At 40.6% G+C, this 24,805-nt stretch overlaps 1 protein-coding gene across 1 annotated transcript in view; it reads left to right on the forward strand.

The window, feature by feature from the left end:
* Window positions 1-24,805, forward strand: part of PEX14 (peroxisomal biogenesis factor 14) — a 79,695-nt gene that overhangs the window by 12,898 nt on the left and 41,992 nt on the right. The window contains exon 3 of the mRNA XM_075437441.1: window positions 23,906-23,990. Within this exon, the coding sequence (XP_075293556.1) occupies window positions 23,906-23,990 (85 nt within the window). The remainder of the gene's footprint in view (window positions 1-23,905; window positions 23,991-24,805) is intronic.

Raw genomic sequence — 24,805 nt, forward strand, 5'->3', positions numbered from 1 at the left:
CAAGTTAAATTGCCTGTCTGAGGTCAATGGGAAATTTTTTTTGGAATTCCTTTCAATCACAATTTTAAAAGAGGGTGGACTATAGTAGTTTGGGATGTAACTGCTGTTGTAGCATTATATGTTAATGTATGAAAGCTAGAAACTTGCAGCAGTTACAGGCCAAAGCAGGTTCAGACCCTGTCAGACTATACAAAATGTAATAATGGCTTTGCCTGTCCCTAAGAGCTTACAGGTTAAACAACACTTTACAGCTGGTGGGTGAGGCCGCGTAACAACTAGGATAGGTACAGTCATTTTCTATTACTAACAGTGTGGTGAGTTAGCAGCTTATAGTATTTTCTATGCATTTGTGCTGAAGAGAGCTCTGAAAGCAATTCCTACTTGCTTTTCAGACAAACCGACATTACTCGTCAGAAGAGTTTTAAGGGTTTTTTTTTTTTACAATAGTAATAATACTGTAAGTTGTTCTTTACAAAACTTATAAGGAAATTAAAGTAGTAAGAGTTAGGTTAGAGTCTTTTTCAATATTAGGTATGATTTAAGTTCCAGATATCCCAGATCTCTCACTGAAGGTAAAATGAAAGCTACAGCGCTTTGTGACATTGGAAAAAAACACTGGCACTCACTTGGGAAATACTGCATGTTACTTGATATTTTTGCCTAGAGAATAATGAATTTTTTTTTTTTTTTAATGTTCACGTGATGTTTTGGAGGTGTACTAAACCTACAAACAGTTTTTTACAGATCATTGCCTGCTTTGCTGTGAGCTGGGTGTTCTGTAGCGGTTGGCAGCCCCGCTCTCTGCCTGCTCAAAGATCGGGAGCGCTTTGCTGTGGGCATCCCAGCTGTTGGAAGGGGTACCTCTGAATTTCAGACAGGTGACGGCACACAGCAGAGAGGTACCTGCGCAGTGTGCGCTTTGGTGATGCTGGGTTGTGGGGTCAAGGTGAGATAATGGTGTTATTTCAGCTACGTGTGTGTGGAAACATGCTATGTGCAGAACAACTTGTAGAGGGCAGCAATTGCCCACGGTTCTTTCTGCCTAGGGAGAGGAGGGACCGGTTTAAGAACATCACAGGAGTGTCTGCCTTTTTAGCTGCTTGAAATAGCTTTATGCGGGAGACTTGCTCATTGGAGCGCCTTTTGATTCCACATTATTAAATTCCTAACCTGGGAAGTGTTGCTAGAGAGTCTGAATTCCTCTCATACCTCTAATACCACTGAGCAGTTGGACTCCTTTTCCCTGTATACAGGTGCTGCCTGTGTCATTGTTACTGCAATCAAGAAGAGTCTAGTGACAGCTAGTGATTCTTATCAGATTATAACTGCCTAAATGTGATAACTTTCTTCACTTCTTGGCTTCCTCCTACTTTTAGCTGGAAGATGATGCCATAAGAAAAAATTTGCAATGTCTGTGGCATCTTTGTTGTGCCTCAGAGTAAAGCATGTGTTGCATCTTCATCACATTAAAAAGTAAGGTAACTGCGGCACAAAAGGCAGAATGACTTAAGAACTTGAAAGAACTTTCCCCAACTTTGATGCACAGAAATACAACCATCAGATACTTCTGATGCCAGCACCTTCAGAAGCGAGATTTGCTGAGCTAGGAAGTTGAGAGTTGGTATAATTCTTGGATTTGAAGTTCCTAACCAACTTACTGGAGATGAGATTTTCCCTGCTTTTCATGTTTCTTGTATTTCTCTGTATGCCACTTATTGCAAATCCTTCCAAACATCTTAATGGGGTTTTTTTGTTTGTTTGGGTTTCATATGGATGTTTACATAGCTCTTCTCCTTGTTATAATTGTACAGACCGTGTCCTCTTCCCAGCTGTGATCCCATAACACACCACTGCTACTTTGACAATTGCCTTTCTGGAAAAGTAACAACAAAAATATGCATAGCTTTTAAGTAAAAGAATTTTACAGCTGGAGAGAGGCAAGAGAGAGAGCTTCCTATCATCAGCCACACTCACAATGTGACTCACTTTTTTACATTATCTGTTTTATCTTTTGGTCGGGGGGGATTTTCATTTGCTGCCAACTTTGTGGTGTTTTGTCAAGCATCTGAATAGCCTGAATGATGGTATTCCTTGGGATACAATTCTACATCAGAGTACATCTTGCTGGAATGGAGTTTCCCTGCTATGCAGTGAGAATTTTTTGTGTCTTCCTTCCAGCTTGCTTCTCCTGTTTGTTTTGTGTGCCACCCTAAGTGATTCCTTTCCTCCTTAAGCATCTGCACCCTTCAGATGTTTGCAGACAGTTATCACATCATTTCTCCTTTCCCCCACCCCCATCCTGGTCTCTTAGCCAAGCTCTACATATTTAGCTCATTTAATCTTTCCTCATAAGTCAAGCCCGTAATTGACAGCTCTGACACGAAGAGTCGCATTGGTTACACATGCTGCCAACAGGATATAAATACTTTCTGTGCAGTGATTGAGAATTACAGTCAAGACTGAGACGAGCGCGCCCCCCCCGCCCCCTGCCACTATGTTTTTGACAACCCCTTTCTCAACCTCAGGTTGCCACGATCCTGTCAAGATGGACGTAGTTCTCACTCTGATGGTCAGCTACCGAGCACCCGGTATGCTGCCAAGTAGAGGTATCAGGTGACTTGGGAAATTCAGTGCTAAAGCCAGTCTGATCCTAATTTCTACAGAGGTGGTGTTGCCAGGCTTGCAGGTGCCTCAGGCTGCTGCTGGTCATTCCTTCTGGGAAGGCAGAGCTCCATGCAGCAGAGTGTGTTGCTGAAGTGAATGGGTCTTGCTACGCTCATGCAAAATGAGGGAGGTGTTGCAACTGGTACCCCACGCCCGTGTGCTTATGCAGTGCCATCGGGAGGCTCACCGCGCTGGTGCTGGCAGGGATCTGTGGTGAAGATAATCTTGGCACTGGTGTTCTCCACGGTCTGCCAAGAGGAAGCTCGGGATACTATTGATCCGATTGGCATAGCTGTAAACAAGTTCAGGGTTCTTGCTTGTACATGTAGGATCTGGGAAGAGGCTTTTAGTTTTATCCAGAAAGGTATTGCATTGGAGGAAGAGGTAACTCCGTCCATACATTGGTACATACAGATCTGTTTCCAGCTAAACTTATTTGGAGGTTGCTTTAGATTACCTGTCTCTTCATGTTTGTTGCATTCTCTTGCAGAAGATAGGTGTAGCTAACAGAAGTTGAGGAACTGGTAAATGAATTGTCTAGCTTCTAATGTTGTATTCTGTGAAGCTTCATATGATACAGCTTCCCCAGCGGGGCTAGTTCACAAACATTACATGTATTATTGCAAAGCATGCAACATAAAGAGAGCATTTATGAAAGGGAATATCAGAGGAAACATTATAGCAGGGACCTTTATAGCCTTTCCATTATTATGGTTTAAATCTTGACATGGTCTTTATTTGCAATGACACTGGGACCAGTAAAGAAGTGTTTTTTCTCTTCCTCTCCCCTCCCCTTTCTTCCATCTCCTTTTCATTCTTTTCTTCCACATCCTGTTCTGAAGCTGTGGTGCAGAGATACAAATCGTTAAACATGCAAGTAGTCAGAGAGCCAGGTTTCAGTTTGTGTGGAATCAGCCCCTTTTGACTCACAAGTTGGAAACCAGATGACTCACTGTGATGCATGTTTGTTGTTTTTAATAACTGTCATTTTGCAAAATATGGTCAAAGCTTCAAACCATGACTTCTGGAGTAAGGGTGGTGTGTATTTATTTTTAATTTGGGAGGCTGTAATCTGGAATGTGTTTATAGCTGCAGTCTTCCCTTAAAATCTGAGATAAAATAAATTAAGACATTGACAATGCAAAAGATTTTAGAGATTTTTTTTCTCCTGTTACCTGAAAAAATATTTATTTTCTTGATCAGTTACTTGAAAAGGCTCCAGGTGCCAAACATCTGGTGGGATTGTAGGCCCCTGGTTTATGTTTATGTTTTTTAATATATACCCAAAGGGATAGGTTTCTTAAAAAGAAAGCAGGCAGCTGTTTTTCATTTGTGGAGTTTTAAAGAATAAATGCCATTCGTGCTTTATCATTCCAATTTCTAACAAAATTGTCATCTATCTCCTTTCTTTTATAAGAAGCTAGCAAATGTAGTATCTTAGTGGCAGAATTCCCTATCAATAAAATGTCTTAGCAATATGGAAAATATGAAAATATCTAAACATTTCATTTTCTGGAGATTTATTACTGCTTGTAGAACAGTTTGTAAACTGTAAGCTCAGTATTAAGTGCTTTATGAGTTTTTTGCAGTTTACTTTCTAATTTGCCTCAAGAAGCATTGTTTTAATTTGTCAAAGTTCTACAGGTTTGTTTTGCAGGTCAGTTAATTCACAGTGTAAATCCACAGCCATTCCGTCGCAGAAGAACGGAGGTCTGCCAGCATAAAATCTGTATATGTGAGAACAGAATTTGACCCTAGATATAAAAAGCGTATGTAGTGGCCTTATGACAGAATTTGTTGTGGTCATGGGTTTTCCTCCAGTTCAGTTTTCAGATTTGGATGCTTTGTAACAATTTCTATCATGATTTATACTACAGTCTTTTGCAATTGCTATTGCAAAATGAGGGGCTGTGGTATAGTCCAAGGGAGGTAGACTCCTAACCTACCTCAGCCTGTTGCTTCTTGTTAGAGAGTGAAAAAGCAGCTACTGATTCAAAACAGAGAGTTCAAGTTCGGGTTCTGCTTTTAGACTGAGATGGGGTATCTCTCTAATGGTAAAAGTGCTAGAAAAAGCATATTGCCTTTACTCTGAGGAAATAACGTGCTGGCTACTCCTGGACAGCTGTGGTCTGCCTCATTCGTTGTTCTGATCAGGAAAGAAATAGATTTTGGTCTTTATTTTTTAAAGTGAATGTAATTGCTTGTGAAAGATAGCAAAGTGATGGCTTTGGAGGCTTAAATCCTCTTCTTAACAAAACTTAAACTGCAAGCTGTGATATTCCCCACCAGTGCAATATCGAAGGGACCCCCTTGTCCCCCAAGAGATGAGAGTTCAGTCTCTAGCCCATCTGATGCTTGATTTCCCTCTGAAGCTGCCAAGAAGGATGCCAATTTTTCCATTTAGCTGACTATTGTATAGACCTTAAAAGGGAAAGTTTTAATGCAGTTGGCTGCGATATAGACTGTTAAAGGGAAGTTATTTATTTTAACTGGCTGCTGTATGGATTATTAGAAGGGCATTCTTTTAGCTGCTGCTGCTATATTGACTAGTGAATGTGCTGGGCTGTATTGCTAGTAGCTGTCATATTGACTGTTACAGAAAAGATCTGTATTTAAGCCATAACACTGCACTGGGATCTCCCAGGCAGGATATTAATGCTAATTCATCTGCTCACCCCCTGCTGTGAGTGTTATTTGTTTAAATCTGTAGAATCCCACAGCGCATTTATATCCTCGCTAGAGTGAGCTCCGCTCCCTGTAATTATTTAACATTATATGCTGATATAAATTGTAACAGTTAAAGAATGGTAATGAGTAGCAAAAAAACACAAACTTAACCTTAGAAATGGCAGAGTCAGCTCTTAAAACAACAGCCAGCAACTTTCACTGTTCTCTGTCTTTTCCCAAGTCCATATGCACAGTATTGTGCATACATTATGTGTGTGCGTGTGTGTTCATGCTCGCACTGGCAACTGTGCCAGGCAGGGCTGTAATTATGCAGAATGTACTGTGAAACTTATGCACACACTCATAATTACATACAGTGCCTACGTATAGCAAGTTTTATCTCTCTGCAGTTCAGCTTCTTGATGAGTTGTTCTGATAGGTGATTTGAGTTGGGGCTACCACGCTGACGGAGGCGATGGAGCCCCCGGGTTCTTCTCCAGGGGACACATGTCCGAAGGTTAGGCTGAAAGCCATCGGGTGTCACTGTTGCTCTGTGTAGGCTCAGCTGGCAGTGGATTTGTCTGGCAGTAAAAACTGGACTTTGAAATTAGTATTTTTGGCTATAAACATCTAAGACATTTACACATAATTTATATATAAGGTGCATGTCCATACAACACCATTTATGTGTGGGTGGAGTGAGCGGAGGTAGCTCTGTTGTGTGTTAACTGAAATTTTTTTCACTTTCTGTTGCCTGTTATAGCATTCTTGTCCCAAACTGGCGTGCAGGATGGCCAACTACTGCTGAGTAGCTGTTGCATTCTGCATTCTGAAGTGACTGTGGTTCAACAGTGGAGGTGACCTGATTCCTGTATAATTATATATTTGCTTGTGAACATTAAGCTATGGGCAAATTTTTGGTTTTATGATGTGCGCGACTGTAGTGTAGAAACAACAGAACTATATTCAGTTTAGATTTTTGAAGAGCTTTGGAGCTACTGGGCTTAAAAGGTACTGTAGAAATTTTTTACCTGCAGTATATGTGTCAGAGCTCATTGAAAAAAAACAGATTTGCGTTAAAACAGTTCATCAATAGCATAGGAAAACTTTCACCGACTTAAAATGGAGATGACAGAGAAAAGCCATGTAAATAGCAAAGAAAATGTATTTTAAAAGATAATTCCTTGTAGTCTCTGTCCCTTCTGATTTCAGGTGGGGAATAAAAGCTAGCGTAAGAGGAGCTGGGCTTGTACTTGATTTGCAGAGTAGTGTGATGGTCGGTTGGGCTGCGTTGGCAGCATGGACCTGTGCCAGACTTCACCACAATTCATACTGTGTCAGTTTAATAAATGCACTACTTAAATTATGAAATTACAAAAGAAAAAAGAGAATGCACTTATTCAGACTCTTAATACATTAAAAATAAGGCATTAAAACACTGCCTTTTTTTTTCCCTTCCAGAATCAATAATGAACAGGAAGGGTTGTAGACATTAACAGTCATGGACATTCAAACTCTTATACATAAATTATCTTAGAAAAATGCACATAAGACTTGAATAATGTAAATACATTAATGCATTTAATAATTTAAACATTAAAGCGCATTCAGGAATTCGTGGCAGAAGCTGTTCTGAGATAAGGAACGGTCCTGGAAGTTGTGTGTCCCAAGATCGATGGCTGGTTTCTCCTTGAGAAAACTCTCTGGGGACGTCAAGCTGCGCAACTAGAGTGACCGTCTGTCCTAAGAAATCCCAAGACATTAGCCAGCTCTTTTGCTTTTCACCTCCCATTCTCTCTCCACCGCGTGCACGAACACATACGTGCAGAATATCTCATGGTCCAGAAAAGGCCGGTGTGCATTTTGCCATTTCTTTTTTACATGTGTGCTGCAGTTTGTCCAGAAATTAGATGAAACAGCTTCAAAGAATGGAAGTGTCTTGGCTAAAAGTATAATACCAATAAAGGCTAAAGAAGCTGCCTGCAAGAGGTTTAGCAGTGCCATGCAGGGTAGGAAGAAGAACTGTTTGGACAGTTTGTGGACTCTGATCTGTCGGTTCTCCTGGGAGACAGGAACATGGAGTCTTAAGTACAAACAGTAAAATGGGGATCCTGTTTTTCTAGGGCATTACATGGACCTGTAATTCAGACTTCATCCTAGCTGGTGGTAAGACAGTGTCAGCTAGAGAGTGAGGCTTGGGGAAATAGTGCTCTCCAGGAGTGCTGAGCTCTTTCTTGGAGCCCTGAAAATCATAAGGTTGGCTCCAGTGTAACGACAAGTAAGGCGGTTTTAATCTGTTCTTGCCTCTGCTCTTTGGCTTGTAGCAGCACCTAACTGGCACACCAAGGTCCCCCTCATGCAAGACATTTTCCTGAGGATTTTGAGCTGTGTCATGTTTGCTGATGTAAGTTTGAAAGGTGTTTTATCAGCCCCTCATGCCATTTCCCCTTGGTTCGTAGCCTTGCTTTCTTTGCCTCTTCTGCAGGCAGGTGCACCCTACAGCCCCACTCACAAAGTGGTATAAAGTATCCTGCTTAGGCCTAGATACCGATGGAACTAATAAAAAAGAGCTTAGTCTGATCCCAAAGGGAGAAGAGTTGGGTTGGTTAATTAAAGGAGCCTGGCACAGGGCACCTAGTAATTATGGGTGCAAGAAGTCTGAATGTGAAGAGGACGGTGCAGCTGGAGAAGGCTAGGGAGGCACCCAGAACTCTGCAGGCTGTGGGCAAGAATGCAGCAAAACCAGATCTGGAAATCAGACTCTGGCAGAATTCCTTGGTGAATTCTTATTTATTAAATTTTTTTAATGAGGACCTGAATCTCTCCTTATGCATTTATGTTTTTGCATGTACATGTGTATGTACAATTCCAGTTACACCCTATGGCTGGGAGGGTGATTTTATTAAAGACCTGAAGATTGAGAGACAGATATTTTAAGAGACATAGGCCTTGCCCTGTAGTGTTTTGGAATAATTAATGCTGACTGCTGCATTGGTGGTATTATCGATGCTAGTGGGTCTTTATCTCGAGCATCATCACAACACCCATGAGTCTGTATCACTGCAGGGCAGAGCTTTTGAAGGGAAAGGGGCTGAGGCCACCAGGACCTGCTGGGAAATTGCTCCTAAACTCTTATGTAGGTGTGGGGTGGGGAACAATGCTACGTCATCACATTGTCGTCACCAATGCTATGTCTCTTTATAGTTAAGTTCCTTAAAGCAGTGTTTCTTAAACTTAGGTTATAACCCCCAACGGGGTGCAAAAGGCTTCAAAGGAACTCACGAAGTCAGTAGCCAGTAAACATCTTTCTACTTGTAATTGCTTTTAGGAGTTCTGTTTCTCCTGGTTTGAAGAGTTAGCATTTATTCCAGTAACTCTCATTTTCCTGAAGGAACTTGCTGCCATCTCAGCTGAGGAATGTGGGATGAGCCACCACAACAGATGAGTGGAAAAGGGAGTCAAGCTTGCGTAAAGTTAGAGAAGCAGTGCTTTAGCAAATTTTATTTTCCAGGGACAAGCTCTGCAAATGTTCCCCGAAATGGATCTATGAACTTTACCTGATGAGTGATAAAGGCAGTTATTTTGTCCCCAGTGGATTTCTCGATAGGCCCCATCTGGGGAAGGTAGGACTGTGTGCAAAAATGTATCCGCCTGGACGCCGTCCTGTGCAGCCTGCTGTAGGCGACCCTGCTTCGGCAGGGGGTTGGACTGGGTGACCCACAGAGGTCCCTGCCAACCCTGACCAGTCTGTGATTCTGTGATTGTTTATTTTAGTGCTCAGGACTAAATAATGATGTGAGGAAACTGTAGCTCTTATTCTGTCCTTACAGCTGGTAGGTGGATCACACTAGAAAATGAAGTGCTGGTTCTGAGGGATTCTAGCTCGAAAATTGAAAAGCCCTAGTTTTGTCAAACTACAGGAGAAGACAGTCCACAGAAGAAAATTGCTTTGAGAATTTGATGTGTGCTGACTATGTGTATTTGTTCCTCGCCTGTCCTAAGTGTAAAATAAACAAATGTTAACTTGAGGCACTTTTTTAAAAATTTTATGTTGCAGTGGACTAGGGGAATGCTCATGGTCATGTTTTCCAGTTCAGGTGACTTTGTATCTTCTAATCACCGGTACAAAGGCAGAGCTGAATGCCCTCAGTTTTCCCATCTCAAGCAGGCAGTACCCCTGTGTACATGGAATAAATTTCAAGCCTCCCACACCTGAAAGGGAGAAGCATTGCTGGTGGTAGAAAAGGGGTGTGTCTGTTGCATGTGGGAAGCTCCTACAGGGGATTTTTCATAATCCAGGGCCTGTTGAGGAGAGGACTTGAGTGATGGGATGCTCTGGACGTGGCCTGCAGGGAAAACAGAGGAGTGGGTGGGTATCTCATGGCTTAACGGCCACATTTAGCTGGATTTAAGAGGCATAAGCATTTATAGTAAATTCTACTGCTGTACCACAGCTTGCTTTCTGCTTTTCTAGCTTTGTCTCCATGAGTGTATTCCATGCTTTATCCCATTTCACAGCCTGAACTTTTTCCGCTATTTAGAGGATTACATGGGGCAGAGATGTAAGAAGAAAGGGAATGTTGCCACTGCTGCACCTCTTCTCCATCTCTATAACTCAATGTGTATCTATCTGTCTGCTCTCAGGGGCCAAGCTTTCTGCCTTCCAAAACCCTGCTCCGAAATTGCTGATTCAAGCAGGTAGCAATTTTAGGACTCCTTGCAGAATAAATGCCTCTTGCATGCTCCCCTAGCACTGGGATTTCCTCTCTGATTTATCATGCTCGGGTCTGCTAATGTCCCTTGACTAAACTGGGCACAGTGTGATGGTGTGAAGGTCATTTTATGTATGCCATATACATTTCCGGAGACATCGTGGAGGGTAGGACATCTGAAGCAGCATATCCTGCTGGGAAAAGGAGGAAGAAAAGGGTAGTCTGGCTCTTCTTTTCACAGCCTCTTGTGGTGGGATGAAGGTTTTGACAGCCTAATTCAGCATTTAAAGAAAGAACCAAGCAGCAAGATTCCCCCTCACCCACTCCTTGCAGCCCAGCTGTGACAAACTGACAGATAATTAACAAATCAAGACCTCCTATTAGCCTTGTCCCTGATGCATTAAAGCAGCTCCTATGTTGCATGTGTCCTTTAGCAGATGCCTGTACTTTATGGCTACAGAGTGAGATAGGTAGATGACTTCAGAAAGGCAAAGGGTTCCCTAAGAAGCGAATGCACAAATATTTCCAGGAATGGAAGAAGTTGTCTCTTGAAGAAAATGGTGGACAGTAGGTGGGAGAGCTGTACCATGACTGAATGGAAGCTACACTAATGGTACAGTGTGTGTATAGAGTATCTTCTGGGAATATAGGACTGAAAGGGATATATGGAATTATTATTGAGTCCCTTTTGTTTTTACAGAAAGTGACATAAGTTGAAGCAGCAATTGATAGGGCAGTTTTTTTGACTGGTAGTAACCAAGCCTGTAAAAATTACATGCCAGGAAATGTGGTTTGTGGTAGAAACAGATCTAATGTTAAGACCTTAATATTACATTGTGAGTAGTGTATTGGTGCCCTTTCCTTTCTGTCCTCAAGTTGCTGAAACGGTGTGGGTAAGCCTCAAATAAGCTGCCTTCTCTTTGCTTCAGCTCTACTCATTTGGAGAAGAATGAGGAAGAGTGTCAATATCCTTCTAGTTCAAGATGTTAAATAGACACAAGCCATTGGTTCAGCTTAACACATGTTAAAGGAGAGAGAGATATCTAATTGCATCAAAGCCACTCTTAAGTTCATGTATGTGGAGCCCATCAAGCTGAAAGCATCCAGACAGCATCTGCTGTTATCAAATCACTCTTGAGTCGAGCTAATTAAAATAGAGCTTCATTTTTCTGAACCATTGTTTGGCAGGAATTCGAAACAGGTCTAACCCAATTTCTGTGTGTTTATGAGCCTTTATTATATCAAAAGTACTTTTCTGTAAATGTACAGGGCAGTGTTAAATGAATTGATCCACACTGTATCACTGTAGATGCACTATGGACTTCCTAATGATTTCTCTTCTACCTTTTTCCAGATACACCCCAGAAAGCTTGCTTTGTCTCTTATCATGCCATCTTCTTTCTTTTCCTTTCTATCTCACTCTCAAGAAGGTAGATGTCCTTGTATTTCTTTCTTTCATATCTTCCACCTCCACTCTATTGGGATTTTTGTATTATTAAAACATTTACACATTTGCTGCCACATGCAAATGCAGAATAATAAACCAGGACTCTTTACACTCTGAACAGGAGCAGGAGGTCTCTAACCACTGATTTCTACCCAGTACTCATCCCTGTTTATTACAGAGGATGGAGAGGAGGGGAATCTAAACATTGCTGTGTTGAATCTGTTTAAGTGGGTTTTTTTCCCCATTTTTTTTATTTTAAATATTTTACCATTTTACAAATTTTAGGTATCACATTCCTCTTTATAATTTCCTACATACCAAGCACAAAAGTTAGAAGGACATAGAAATTGCTCCTTGAAGACAGGTTGTACTCTTTGGCATCTAAAAGCTAATTCATGAACATTTTCTGCAGAAAGAGAATACCACACATAGGGCCAGTCAGTTCAGAACATGAGAGTGTGAGTAGCAGCCCAGTGAAACAGTAAAGTTCAGGAAATAACTGTTTTTCTTGTACCCAGTACAGTCCAAGGTGTTCATATGATGTTCTTAAGTCTTAAATTTATTTCTGAGCAGTGGATTCATATTACAAAAAAAGGAAATTAAGAATTAGCACTACGTAAAAATGCTGACAGTGATCTCACATGAAATCTTCTCCCTAGAAAGGTAATAAAGACTTTTACACTTTTAGAAATAGATGGACAAAATAGAAAGCAAAAATTCTTTTTGAAATATAAATATACTTTCTGTACAGTTCAAGGAAGTTTGCTTCTTTTAACTCAATTAATTCACCTTGGAATGAAATTGAAGTGCGTTTTGTTTTGCATTTAATGCATTCTGTTCTGAATCTGTATATTTAACTCCTCTGTGTAAAGCTTAAGAGCAGCATGCATAAATTGATACTGGAAGCAAGTGTAACATTTTGCTATAAGCAAACCAGTGGGTAAGGTTCTATTAGATGTTCCCAAACTTATGAAGTATCCTTGTCTCCTGTTCTGTGGTTTTAGAGAGATGAAGAAAATTGTTACTTAGAAGTTTGGTCTTCTGTTCATTGACAGTGACTCTCTCCTGATTCCTCTTTTAATAAATCTAAGTGAATTTGATGCTGACAAAAAGCAGCAGAATCACAGTATTCGGAAAGATAGAGCAGGGACATGCAGTGTGTGCTTTTTCTGCAAGTCTTGTGAGAGACCTAATCTGAGGGCCCTGCTGCTGCGGGCTTGACTCATTATTTATTCAGTTCCTATCTCCTTTTCTGAGACCATCAAGGTGTAGAGTGGGTACATGTCTTTCTGGCAACTGTCTTGTCAGTATGGTCATTTTCCTAGCCAAGGGACATGAGACGATGGCTTTGAGAGAAGAATTTCTGGTAGAGCGCAACAATGGAGGTAAATCCAGACTCTCACATGCAAAAGTAATTCAGACACCATTTCTGCTTGCGTCATGGTGAGTACAGAATGAATGTGTCAGATCTAAGAATATCTTCTTAGGCTTCTCAGCGTTTCCTGCATATGCAATTGTTGTTGTAGTTGCTGCTGTGGAAAGAAGTTTGCCATTCTAGCAAGAAACACTCTTTCTCTTTTACAACAACAACAACAGAGTCAAGCATTTGGTCTAAGGATCCAAAAGCCCAGGAAATGCATCTCTAGGGCTCCTCGTCAATTTGGGACCTAATGAAATATAGAAAATACTCAATAAAAGCACCTTTATTACTTTAAATGTTTAAATGTGGAGTTTTTAGCCATCAGGTTAATGTTTTTGTATCATTTTTTGATTTGATTGTGAGCACTTTTCCAGGTATCTCTGCCACTTGAGCACTAATTGGATTTCCACAGATAAATGGTGCTAGCTGCAGCCCTTACATCACTGTGTTTTTACTTCATCGTTATTTTATTTGTTTTTACTGTAAAGGTTAATAAATCTTGGTATGTTTCGAGTATGAAACAAGGCAGGCAGGCTAAGAAGTACAACATGAAGTGGTGAAGTTTTATATGCTGCTTTCTCAAGTCTGAGGGGTGGAAGGAGAAACAGTGTGCCCTTTGTGGTATTCTAATGGGCTGCTGGGTATGTTAGTCAGCCAAGCAGCGATCCATAATCCTTAAGATAAAAAGCGTTGATCTCTCCACTAGTTTTCAGACAGAGCTGTAAGGCATTTGAATTGGGTTACCATTGATTTAAGGTGGGGAGAAGACTGAGTAGCATGGGTCTGCTTAAAACGGGATATGTGGGATTTATTTAACTTTATTTAATTTTTTAAAGAAAATTGGAAGCCTTTCAGTGCAAGTGCACCTGAGTTCCCTCTGTATTCTCAAGGAAGTTAATATAGAACTTGCCAATATTTTAGAAAGAGCTAACTGAATGGCAGATTTTAGTCAAGATTTAGGCTGCAAATAAATTTCAGTAAGAATTTATCATGGTCGCAGGTGTTTACTATCTCAACTACTTGTTCAGGAAAGTATGTATTTTTTACCATTCTTGTGATTTCCTGGTAAGCTGAGCTTGATTTTCTACCACAGTAGAGGTAACCCTTAGTTTCCAGCCAAGAAGGCAGCGTGGAAGCCTGTTTTGGCCTAGCGGGATTGAAACTAGCGCATTTTAAACACTTACCCCAATTTTGGACTTTGTGGCTTCATAGAAATTGATTGAACAGCCTGTACTTGGGCCAAAGCAGCATTAGGGAGTGAATCTACTTTCCTCTGTTACAAAGATAGAAAAGTGCCCTGTAGTTCCTATGGATAAGGTACAGAGTCTTGAGAAAACTATGGTGTCACAGACTCAAGCTTTCAGTCGTGCCAGTTCTCTGTAGCAACAATGGCCATGCTTACGTTGGTGTGATCCCTTGCTGTGGTATGGACGCAGATTTTAAAGAGATTGGTGATGCTTTCTGCAGCATTTGTCAAGGAAATGGCTGCTTTCTTTTTTTTTTTTCCTGGAGTAATTGTTTATTAATTTTTCAACACATAAAAAGTATAATTATAATAGTCCCTGACATGTGCTGGCTGTGCCAAGGTTTAAGGAAAACAAAAAACAGTAGAAGTGCCATTTTGAACCTTCTCTGATTTTGTAGGCCTTTCTAGTTTGGACCCAGATTTCTGCATAGAAACTAGGCAGGAGTACCCTGGCTTGAGTATAGTTCTCTGCAGAACTAATTCTCTTGGACATTTTAACTCAGTTTAGGATGGTGGGATCTTACTCAAGTGTTTCAAGAGAGAGGAGTTGATGATCGGTGCATGTGATTTTTTGGTACCTCCACTGTCGTATTGGTTGAGCAGAGTCTTGAATTTTCCTGGCACCTATATGCTTTGTTTCTTTAAATAGTGAATGTAACATCCATGAAAAAAGCCCAGTTGACCCTAGGGGAAAAGGACATGGACCCATTTGCAGAATATTTATGGCATGGACAGCTACAGTGGAAATGTTCCTCATGTTTGCCCTTATATTGTGTTTCACTCCTGTTGTAGAGGAAGCATCTTAAGAGTTGACAGGGAAGCTTGGTTGCTTTTGAGGCTGCTCGTTCAACTTTCTACGTATGAAGGAGAAGGAGAAATTCTGTGATGTGAGCATCTTTCTGTTGAGGACTGGACAAAAGACAAGGGACGCAGCTGTTTTCGAATCTCAAATTATTCCACTTGCAATCCCCATAGACTAGGCAGCTCTGGCCAATCAGATTTCTTGCCCCTTACTTAGTTTTTCCCTTAATGGGGCAATTAACAGCAGGAACAAAGTGCATGGTCGGCTCAGTCTTTATTATTACTTGTATTGTAATAAATGTCTAGGAGGCCAGTGGCACACCAGCACCAGGCACTGTACAAATACAGAGTAAAAGGACAATTCTTGTCCCAAAGAGCTCTAAGTAAAATACTAAACTTACATAAAGGTCTTCCAGAGTTTTCAGTCCTTCTCCTTTTGCTATTACTTTCCAACTGCTGTGGTTTGCATGATTTATTGTGCACCTGTCACAATTTCCAGCTTCTTTAATGTTTCCAACACAAAACCTTTTCTTTGTTAGATCCTGGTGATCCAGGTAGTTTCCTCTAGTATCTCCTTATTCATACTGTCATTCAGATCTTCCATATAATAATGCCATCATAGGCCCCGACTTCACCCCTAATTGTTTGGGGGTTTATTGCTGCAAGGAAAACACTCAGATTCTCATCTACATTTCCAAGGATTAATATTAAATGGGGTTCTTGAAATAGCAGATTCAAGGAATAATAGCTTGCTGATTTTTCCTCTCCATTTGAGTAATTTCAGTCTAAAACATCTTCATAGCATCTTCCACAGATGGGTTCTACTTTTGATCCTCTTGCACTAAATCTGAACCATTTTATTACTAGTATTTTCCAGTCTCTTGACTGTGGAAGTAGGAGGATCTAAGTAAGTCTGAACAGGGATCCTGTTCTGGTGCCTGCCTGTGATTGATTTAGCCTTCTGGAGTCTACCATTCCATAGCGATTTTAAGTACTTCGGCATAATTGTTAGATGTGGCACGGGCTTCCTATCCTTACGTCATCTTCTAGCTCCCTAGCACGTGAATGAACCTCCAGCAGTCCTTGTCTGCCCTGTAGTTAAAAGAGTGAAAATGTAATAAATCACAGCTTCATTGTTTTTTACATTCTGCACATGTGAAGATAATAGGGTAAAAGAGATTTCTTTCAAGAGCTGCTCTATTTGAACTCTTCAGTAATGGCAATATGGAGAGAGGAGTGAAAAAGGTAAGAGTTGGAGGTGCTACCATCTACTCCCCTGAAAGCTGTATCATGCATTTTTTTTTAGTTGTGGAGCCATGGAATGATCTTAGTTCTGCTGTAGTGAGCGTCTTGGACACTGAGTCATTACATTCCGTTGGAGTGATTCAGCTCAACAGCTTGACACTTGCATTCATTTTATAGCAGAGCCCTGGTGATCCCTAAGCTTCCTTCTATAAGAAGGGAGAAGCAAGATGTATGAATTGGGTACTGTCCTGAAAAGTTACAAAAATCAGATTTTCTTTACTCAGTTTTGACCTTTCACCTTCTCTTGGGCACCTTCCTTAGGTCCTGTTGAATCAGTTAGTTAGCATTATGGCGGCACACAGGCTTCACCCACACTTGGAAGCTAGATCCCTTACCTCCATGCATGAGACACTGACCTTCTAGTCCATACGTTATCCACAGTGATCCAGTACATTCAGCAATGAGGTTATTGCTGTTTTTATGTAAACAGAACTTCAAATAATTTGCTGCCAGTTGGATTGCAAGCATTATTTCCCACCACACTCCCCCCCCCTCCCCGCCCGTTCATCTCACTGCAATACCTTCTTTGGTGGTACTAGTGATTATAGGAAGCTTGCAATTTAAGCTTAGGCAGAAGTACAAAAAGGGGATTTTAAAAGTTTCTTTTTCCTCTGAAGGCGAGATTATATCTTTTCAATAAGTTAAAATGTTTGAACTCTAGAAAAAAGGTTCATGCTACTCATTGGTTATAATTTGTTATGGCTGCATTATCAGTTTAATGCATTTAGTTTGCTCTTCTGCGCATGTTTCTTATGTTTGTCCAGCAACTATCACTTCCCCATAACAGTTTGTATTGTGTTAAACCTGATGTTGTGAAGTCTCATTTGGAGGTGTATTTCTTTCTGAAATAAAAAAAAATACATAGGTAGCACGTTTTCTCTGTGTACGAAAGTAGTTATCGTATGTTTCTCCTAAAGCATGTGTAAAAGTTTCTTGTTGTCTTTAGTTTTATGCATGTAAGTATTACTTGAATGTTATTCCCCTTAAAAAGAGAGGAATTTTGTCAAGATGTCTACTGTGTTTTAAATCGAATCAGAAAAAACTGAAGATGGCAGAGATATTTCACTTTGAAAGGTGACTACTACACAAACGAAGTTGCTACTTTTCATAAGGGCTTTTACTCCATATATCAATGTGTTTTAAGAGAGACTTGGGTCAATAATACCATGCTTTAGAATTCCCTAAATACATATTTACACAATAGACCTTAAAATATATTAGTCTATCATGTCAGCTCCTGTACACTTCTATCAGGGATATTTTATGTCCTTAACATATGATACAATAAAACTTTATTTTATATAGCATTTTTCATACAAATTGCATTCTAGAATGCATTGTGGGGTTAAATAAGACTTTCACAAGGTTAAAATTAAAAAAAAAGCTGAAGGGTACAGGAAAATTAAGGGCTTTTCATAGGAAATATTTGTTTAACTGAAGAGTGGTAATCGGAATGGAGAGGGCACCAATCTAAGAGAGCCTGTAAGTCTGATTCGAGCTGCAGATCTGGATCCCTGGAAATGGTAGGGTTGTGTGAGGAAGGGCTGGTGCTGCGTGAATGCAGAAGGTGGAAGGGTCACGCCTTGAGCAACAGCTGGAGGAAGTGTGAAGTGGCTCCTGGAACAAAGAAGTTAACAGGGACTGTATGGAGTCGCTTTGTAGTGAGAATAGTAGAAGAAATCAGGGGAAAGCATGTCGAAGGGAAAGAAGGCATCTGAAAGCACGCCTCTGTAGTGGAACTGGTGGGAGAAACTGATGGGAGTAGGAGAGCAGCCTGCACCGAAGAATTTTCAGTTGCTTCGTTTCTGCCCATTCCAGCACGCGCAGGGAGTGGCAGGGGTCCTGGCTCCGAGGAGGCTGTCCCTGGAACTAAGCAGGCACAACAAGATGACATGAAGACAGCTCAGCTTGGATTTTTTTCTGGCTTTTATAAATTTTTTTTTTTTTTTTGGTCACCCTGTTAATGTAAATTAAGTAAGGCTTTTTTGTATGTGATAATTATAGATAAATGTATTTAAAGTAGATCTGGATTTTGTAGTCCTCAGGAAAAAGAGGAAGAGTAATTTTTCCCCCCGTCCCTGTCATGTGTTCACTTTAATGAGCAATTTTAAAAAATTGAAAATAAAAGAGGAAAATGAATAGGTGTTGAACCAGCCTGTGATATGTAAATGCCAACTAGTAATTACCTAAAACCTCAATTTTCTTTCTGTTTCATCTTGCAAAACATTTCATTTCCACTGAGTGAAAACACTTAATTTGGGCTGCGCTGGCTGGTGCAGCCCGCGCGGAGCGGGGCCGGCCGCGGCTAGGGGGAGCGCTGCCTCCGCGCTGCTCCGCGCCGGGCGGCCCCGCAACCGGCCGGCGGCGTGCGGGGTAAGCGGCGGCGGGAGGGCCGGCCGGGCTCGGCTTCCTCCGCTTTCCCCCGGCCGCCGCTGCGGCGATGGCTCCGAGTCGCGCTGCGGCCGCAGAGCGCGCAGTTGGCCGAGTTTCGCGGCACCTGGGGTTTTCCCCGCGTAGCTTGTGTCGCCGTTCCGGGGTTACTGTCCTGTAGTCTCCTCGTTCGGTGTTCTTAGGCACGGTTTGAAGCTCGTTTCTTCCTTGCCTTTGTTCTTTTCTGGTTCTGACTCCTGAGAATCTAGCTTTAAATTGTTTTTCTTTGCTCTGTTTTACATGAGGGTTTTTTAATTGTTGTTATTGCATGTTTAAACTTTCCTTGATACGACTTTGAGATCTGCCAAACTTTGTAGGTCTCTAGGTTCTCTCACAACAGAAATAATTCCTGGGGTTCTGTATGGTTTCATAAAAATTTCAATGAAATCATAGGAACTTTAAAGTGTTTCCTCTCTTCTGAGCCACCTGCAGATGTTTTCTTTAGAAATAAAAAGCAGTTTCTGTAAAATACGAATTTGACAGGAATTCTGGGGCCCAGAACACTAAATTGGGAGAAGGTTTGTCCTGGGAGAATGAAGCTTGTGCTGGAGAACATTGTGTATGTAGTGTCCCAGGACCGTGACTCGGAAAGAGCCCTGCCTGGAATCTCAAGGAACAGTGCCTCTTTAGTGAGATATATGGCTTCATAATTAGCCCCTTGCATTTTTTCATGAGTGCTAGCATCAGCGTTCTATGATGTGTTTCCCTGATTAACAGCTGCTTTGCAACTATTTCCGTGTGCCACCGATAACCATAGTTGTCAAGCTGGTCCTGGCAGAGCACTGATTTCTTACCAAAATGCAGCGTTTCTGTTTGAAGGGGTTTTCTTGTTCATTGCAGTGCCAGGCTTTTAAGTCAGCCCTTGTTAAAGCGTAAGTTGGCTTTAGCCTGCTGCTTGTTAACAGGATTCTGGGTATCTCCTTTAGAGTAGGAGTGCAGAAACCTTTCACAGGCAATTTAATCTTCTGAGCCTTGCAAACATACAGCCGTACGCTGAGGGGGTGTTGCTGTAGGCTAATGTATTGATCAGTTCCGTTTGCCCTATAGCTGTGGCCTTCTGCTCTGGCTGAAATACGTTGAGTGTTTGTTGATACTGCCATATTATTATTTTTTAATACACTGGAAAAAAATTAATTCCAACTTCTTTTACATACGTCATGTATATTGCCAGTGTTGATTGCTTCCGCACATGTAATGTAAACTGTCTGTGCATAGTTCATGGCCTGTGCCGCCTCTGCTTAATGAAAAGAAGTGTTGCATTTAAACAGATACAGATCCACTCAGAAAGACAAAATACCATCCCTTGCAACGTATAATTCAGACCCAACCTTTACATCACAGGTCATCTCAAAGTCTCAGTCCATCAACAAATGCTGTTTAGTAATAACCTACAGAGGGTTCCCAGTATGCGGAAATCTATTAGAGCTCTCACGGGCTGTGCTGCTGGGGGCTTTTGATTCTCTTTTCCACGTGGGACTCTGTTACCAAATCCTGTGGAACTTTTATTGATGAAGGTGATTTTCTTTTACATTTTTGTTAATTCATTGGGGGGGTTGGTGTTTTTTTTTTTTTGAGGTGGTAGAAAGTGGGCATTTGCAGCAGTATTTTAAATTTCATGGTTTATTTTTCTAATGCTAGTAACTGATAAAGTAGCTTAGATTGCTTCATTGGAAACCCGGCATCTTTGAGCATAGTGAGAAATAAGGCTGGCTTTACATTCCCCATTAACACAAAAGGGAGGGAGATTAGGAATGAAGGACCTTGGCTATAACGTCCATGTGCTGTGCTTTGGCCCAGAATTTTGCCAGCCTGCTGCACTCCCACAACACCTGCAATAAAGTTCCTGTCTCCATTTTATATCTTTGACATTGAAGCAGAATATTTGGACTGAATTTATGTAATTTGGCCAGACACAAATATAATCCGTGAATAGTTACATTCATCTTCTAATTAGAAAATCAAACTGTAGGACAAGACTTGCTGCAGGATTCCACCCACCACCAGCCAGTCAGAAATACGTCTTTGTGTGTCATATCACTGCAGGAGAAGTGGCGGTAGGATAGCAAGTTTATGGAATTGACTTGCTTTTAAAAGCCAAATACAGCGTCTTTCATGAAGAGAAATACGTACCTGATCCACTAGATAAAATTAGTTTGCTGGCCAGTGTGTGCTGGCAATCTAAGAATCAGAGCAGTGATACAGTGCACATTATTTGGCAGTGTCTTAATACTATAAAAAATGGGAGAAGTGTTACAAATGATACAGAAATAGTATGGAACAATGTTACCAGCTGAGTCAGAGTGCTATTTGCTGCATGATTTTTTTTTGGCTATACAGAGGACTGCAAAGTCTTCTCGTATTCCTCCTCCTTTTTTTGTTGTTTAAATTATGGACTGCAGTTGCCCTTGTTTGTGCAAAGAAAATGATCCGTAGAAGGCAGGAAAGTTCTTGTGTATGTTTGTTGAAAATATTGGCATTTTGACATGGCCAAAATTGCTTCATAAGTTGCTCATGTGTGTAAGATGAATTATAAAAATGAGGAAGTTTCAGCTCAGCCTATAGGAGGAATGTTCAGAGGTAAATGCAAACACAGATACGAGAAACATGGGATTATTGGGAGGAGGAATACACGTCCAGGATTGTTTTTCAAGAAGTTTGTTGTTGTTTCTAATTTTATTTTGTTTTAAGAGTAAAAACGTTGTGAATAATGGAGGAAGTGATGCAGAGGAGAGATAAAATAGAAGTTTATTTTGGAGTGAAATTTACTGCTGAAGTGTTTACATTTTTACAAGGCAAAAATAAGTTTTAATAAAGGGTTAGAATCAATAAAATGTTTACATGGTTGTGATTGAAATAGCAGAATGAAAAATACTGGTTATTTCTTACAGGTTTTTAGTGCTTAAAAACTGATAATTAAATATGAGAGCTTGCAGAATTTCAGGTCTGCAGGCCGTTTGTGTCTCTAGCCCACTAAATGTGGGAGGGAGTCTTGAGGAGTTTCTGAAGAAACAAACAAGTAATTATGGTTAGAGGGAAAGTGGTTTTGATATGTTCACATGTCTGTTGGTCTGCTCATTTGGGCATCTTTCTTATTCAGCATATTACCTTAAGGTTATTAGTTTGGGTGCTTTATATTTCTGCATCTGGCATAGCAACATCAGCACAGTTTAAATCTGTGATTTGCCTGTCACCTGCGTTTCAGCTGGAGACAGATCAAGTGCACATAAATGAAACCAAAGTGTACTTTATGTGGGGTATTTTGCTGTAGCTTTTTACGGTTCAAAATTACTGAATGTAAACTTAAGGAAAAAAATGAAGGAAAATAAGAAAAGGAAAATAATTAAAAATACCCCATTCGTTTTACCCTCCAACTTTGAAGTGTGCTGGGACTTTGTCAAATTCCCGTTAAAATAAATATGTCAATTCCATCTCTCTTCCAAATTCATTTATCATGCTTTTTTAAAAGGTGTTTTCTGCTTTACCTGATGTTTAAATTGGATTCGCTCGTTTATGCTGTTCTTTGCTGTATCCCCCATGTTTTTCTTAAATGAATTAGTAATGACAGCGTACTCCATCATACCCTCTCTACAGCCACTTTAAGGGAAGCCTGGTGATCTAAACCTTTTAACCTATTAAAGATGATTTTCCCCAATTGAATCAGACCCACCACAGGTGTAATAACTAATCATTTAAACTACACCTGCTATTATGTATTTTTAAGCCATTATGCATGTTGGATAGATGATAATTCATGTTTATTGCATTGTCCAATGGATCCGTTTTGCCTACACTAGCCTGATTAATGTATTTAAAGAAATAAGAGATGCAATTTAAAAGAAAAAAAACATTGATGGAATGCACTGAGGAGTACATTGAAAGTGCCATTAAACCCATCAGAACTTTGCTCTCTGACCAGAAATGCATATTCGAAGGGTTTGATTCAAACACAAAGTGAAACTTAGTGATTTCAGCAGTGATGCTATTTTTTTCCTTCTTTTTTTGCTGTGAAAAGTTCTGAAAACCATTTTGGGACTGAATTCCAGAAATTGTATGTTAGGACAAACTCTTCGAGACCTACTTAACATAGGTCTAGCATATACCACCATTTTAGGAGAAGGTTTATGCCACTGTTTGGGGGAAAAACCTCTTCCATGCATACGCATGGTGATTTTTAGTTCTAGAGGAAGGAAGTCATCTCTTCCACTAGTTTGTGTGGATGTGTCCATCTCCTAAGTGCTGTTAACCTCAGGCGAATTATTCCCCCTGACGCTACTATCAGAACAGATGTCTTTGTAGAAAAGTAAAGTGAATCAGCTGTTTTTCACTAGTGCAACAAAGTGTAGTGCTGTGTGTAATAGTGTAGGAGAGTATGTGGAAAGTTGACCTACCGTATGAAGAAAAAAATCAAATGCCTTTCACTGGCAGTAAATGGAAATGTAAAAAACAAGTGCCGTTGTCGATGCCATTGAGTATTATCCCATACTTCACCCTTTGTTTGAATAAGTGGTTTGTTGCAAGTGCTCTGTCACCTCAAAGAAGGATGTAGAAGTCAGTCTTTTGTCTAAAGTAAGCTGCGATTTGTGCTGGTGTGGCACATACATTTAGCCACTCACCTACCCGTTTATGTCATGAAAAGTGACTTTTTTTGATATTTTTGTTATGTGAGCCAAACCATGTGAAGTTGCTTCTTTTCCAGTCATGACAAGCTGAGGTTTATTTATTGCTTTCCATAAATTAGAAGGATGGCAGAAGAGGCCTTAATCTCTTAGAATTTGCAGGGAGCTTTGAGTCGAGTAGAAAGGAAGCAGTCTCACTGGCGAGCCTACTGTTACAGATCACATACACACTCTCAAGGTTGCCCTCAACTGTAGGAGCCAACTTAAGTGAGAAGATCACAGTAGAAATGACAGAAACCCCTAAGAATCTTAATGGAGTTTTTGTACAGATTGAGCTGCTCCAAGAGTAATTCAACAAGATACTTCTAGGTGTGAAATACCATAATTGTGCTGTCTGATTAGAGTTGGGCCACAAACTCTGATGCTTGTTGAACCATTTCTGGAAGTTGGATTACTGTCAGCTCCAGACCGTCCTGACGTGTTGGGTGCGATGCCTTACTTTGCAGTACAGAATGCATAATGTAAAATAGGAATTTGTCCGTTCCTAACTTGGATCTTTTCTCTCTTCTATTTCTCCAATCCTCCTACCCTCATCAGATTGCGACAGCAGTGAAGTTTTTACAGAATCCACGAGTCCGCCAAAGTCCTCTTGCAGCCAGAAGAGCATTTCTGAAGAAGAAAGGTATGGACTCTTAAGTTCATGGTCTCAATGAAAATGAGGGAGCTTGAGTTAGCGTAAAGCCAAAATGTATTGCTATGGAAAATCGGATGTTAAGGACAAAGGAAGTAGTCTGTTTCAAAAAAAGATGTGAAGTTTATAAAAAATACCAGTCTCTCTTCTTCTAAACTGGCTAGAGCAATATTGGCACCAGATGTGGAATTGTAGAATACAGAAGACATATTGTAAGTTTTTGGGTTAACTATTATCAGATCTTTTCTGAAGTGAGGACAGTTTAGCGTTGTGGACTAGTTGGTCAGTTCTAACTTCAGTGACATTGGCTTTAGAGTGACCAGCTTCTAGGTGAAAAGGTCGAATGTTTCTGAAGAAAGCCAGCGAGAGGAATGAAGGGCAAAGGACTTGGTGAAAGTAAAAAAGGTCAGGTTAAGGTCAAGCTTGGGGTCAGCCTGGCTTTCAGGCTGAAATGGTAAACTACTGACGGAGTTTAGTCCTTTTCTATAGCAGGGATAGAACAGATCCTGACAAATCCTATATCGTCTTAGACAGATGGAACATACTTTGACCATTGCCTACTGAGAATTTATTTTCCTTTCTGACTCATAGCAGAAATATGTTTTGTTCTTTTTTTTTCTTTCTAAAGTTTTTAGTCTGCAACTTATAGTGCATTTCAGGTGAAGTTCAGTCCATATTATGCTACCATCCTGGGACCATATTGCTTAGATCCTTACCGCAAGATGTAAATAATAAGGACAATCTTATCTTGGAGTTAATTACATGCACTATGGAGCACTTGAAGCAGTTGGAATGATACTGAAAAC

This window comes from Opisthocomus hoazin, chromosome 16 (genome assembly GCF_030867145.1).
Source record: "Opisthocomus hoazin isolate bOpiHoa1 chromosome 16, bOpiHoa1.hap1, whole genome shotgun sequence".
In the NCBI taxonomy this organism is placed as follows: domain Eukaryota; kingdom Metazoa; phylum Chordata; class Aves; order Opisthocomiformes; family Opisthocomidae; genus Opisthocomus; species Opisthocomus hoazin.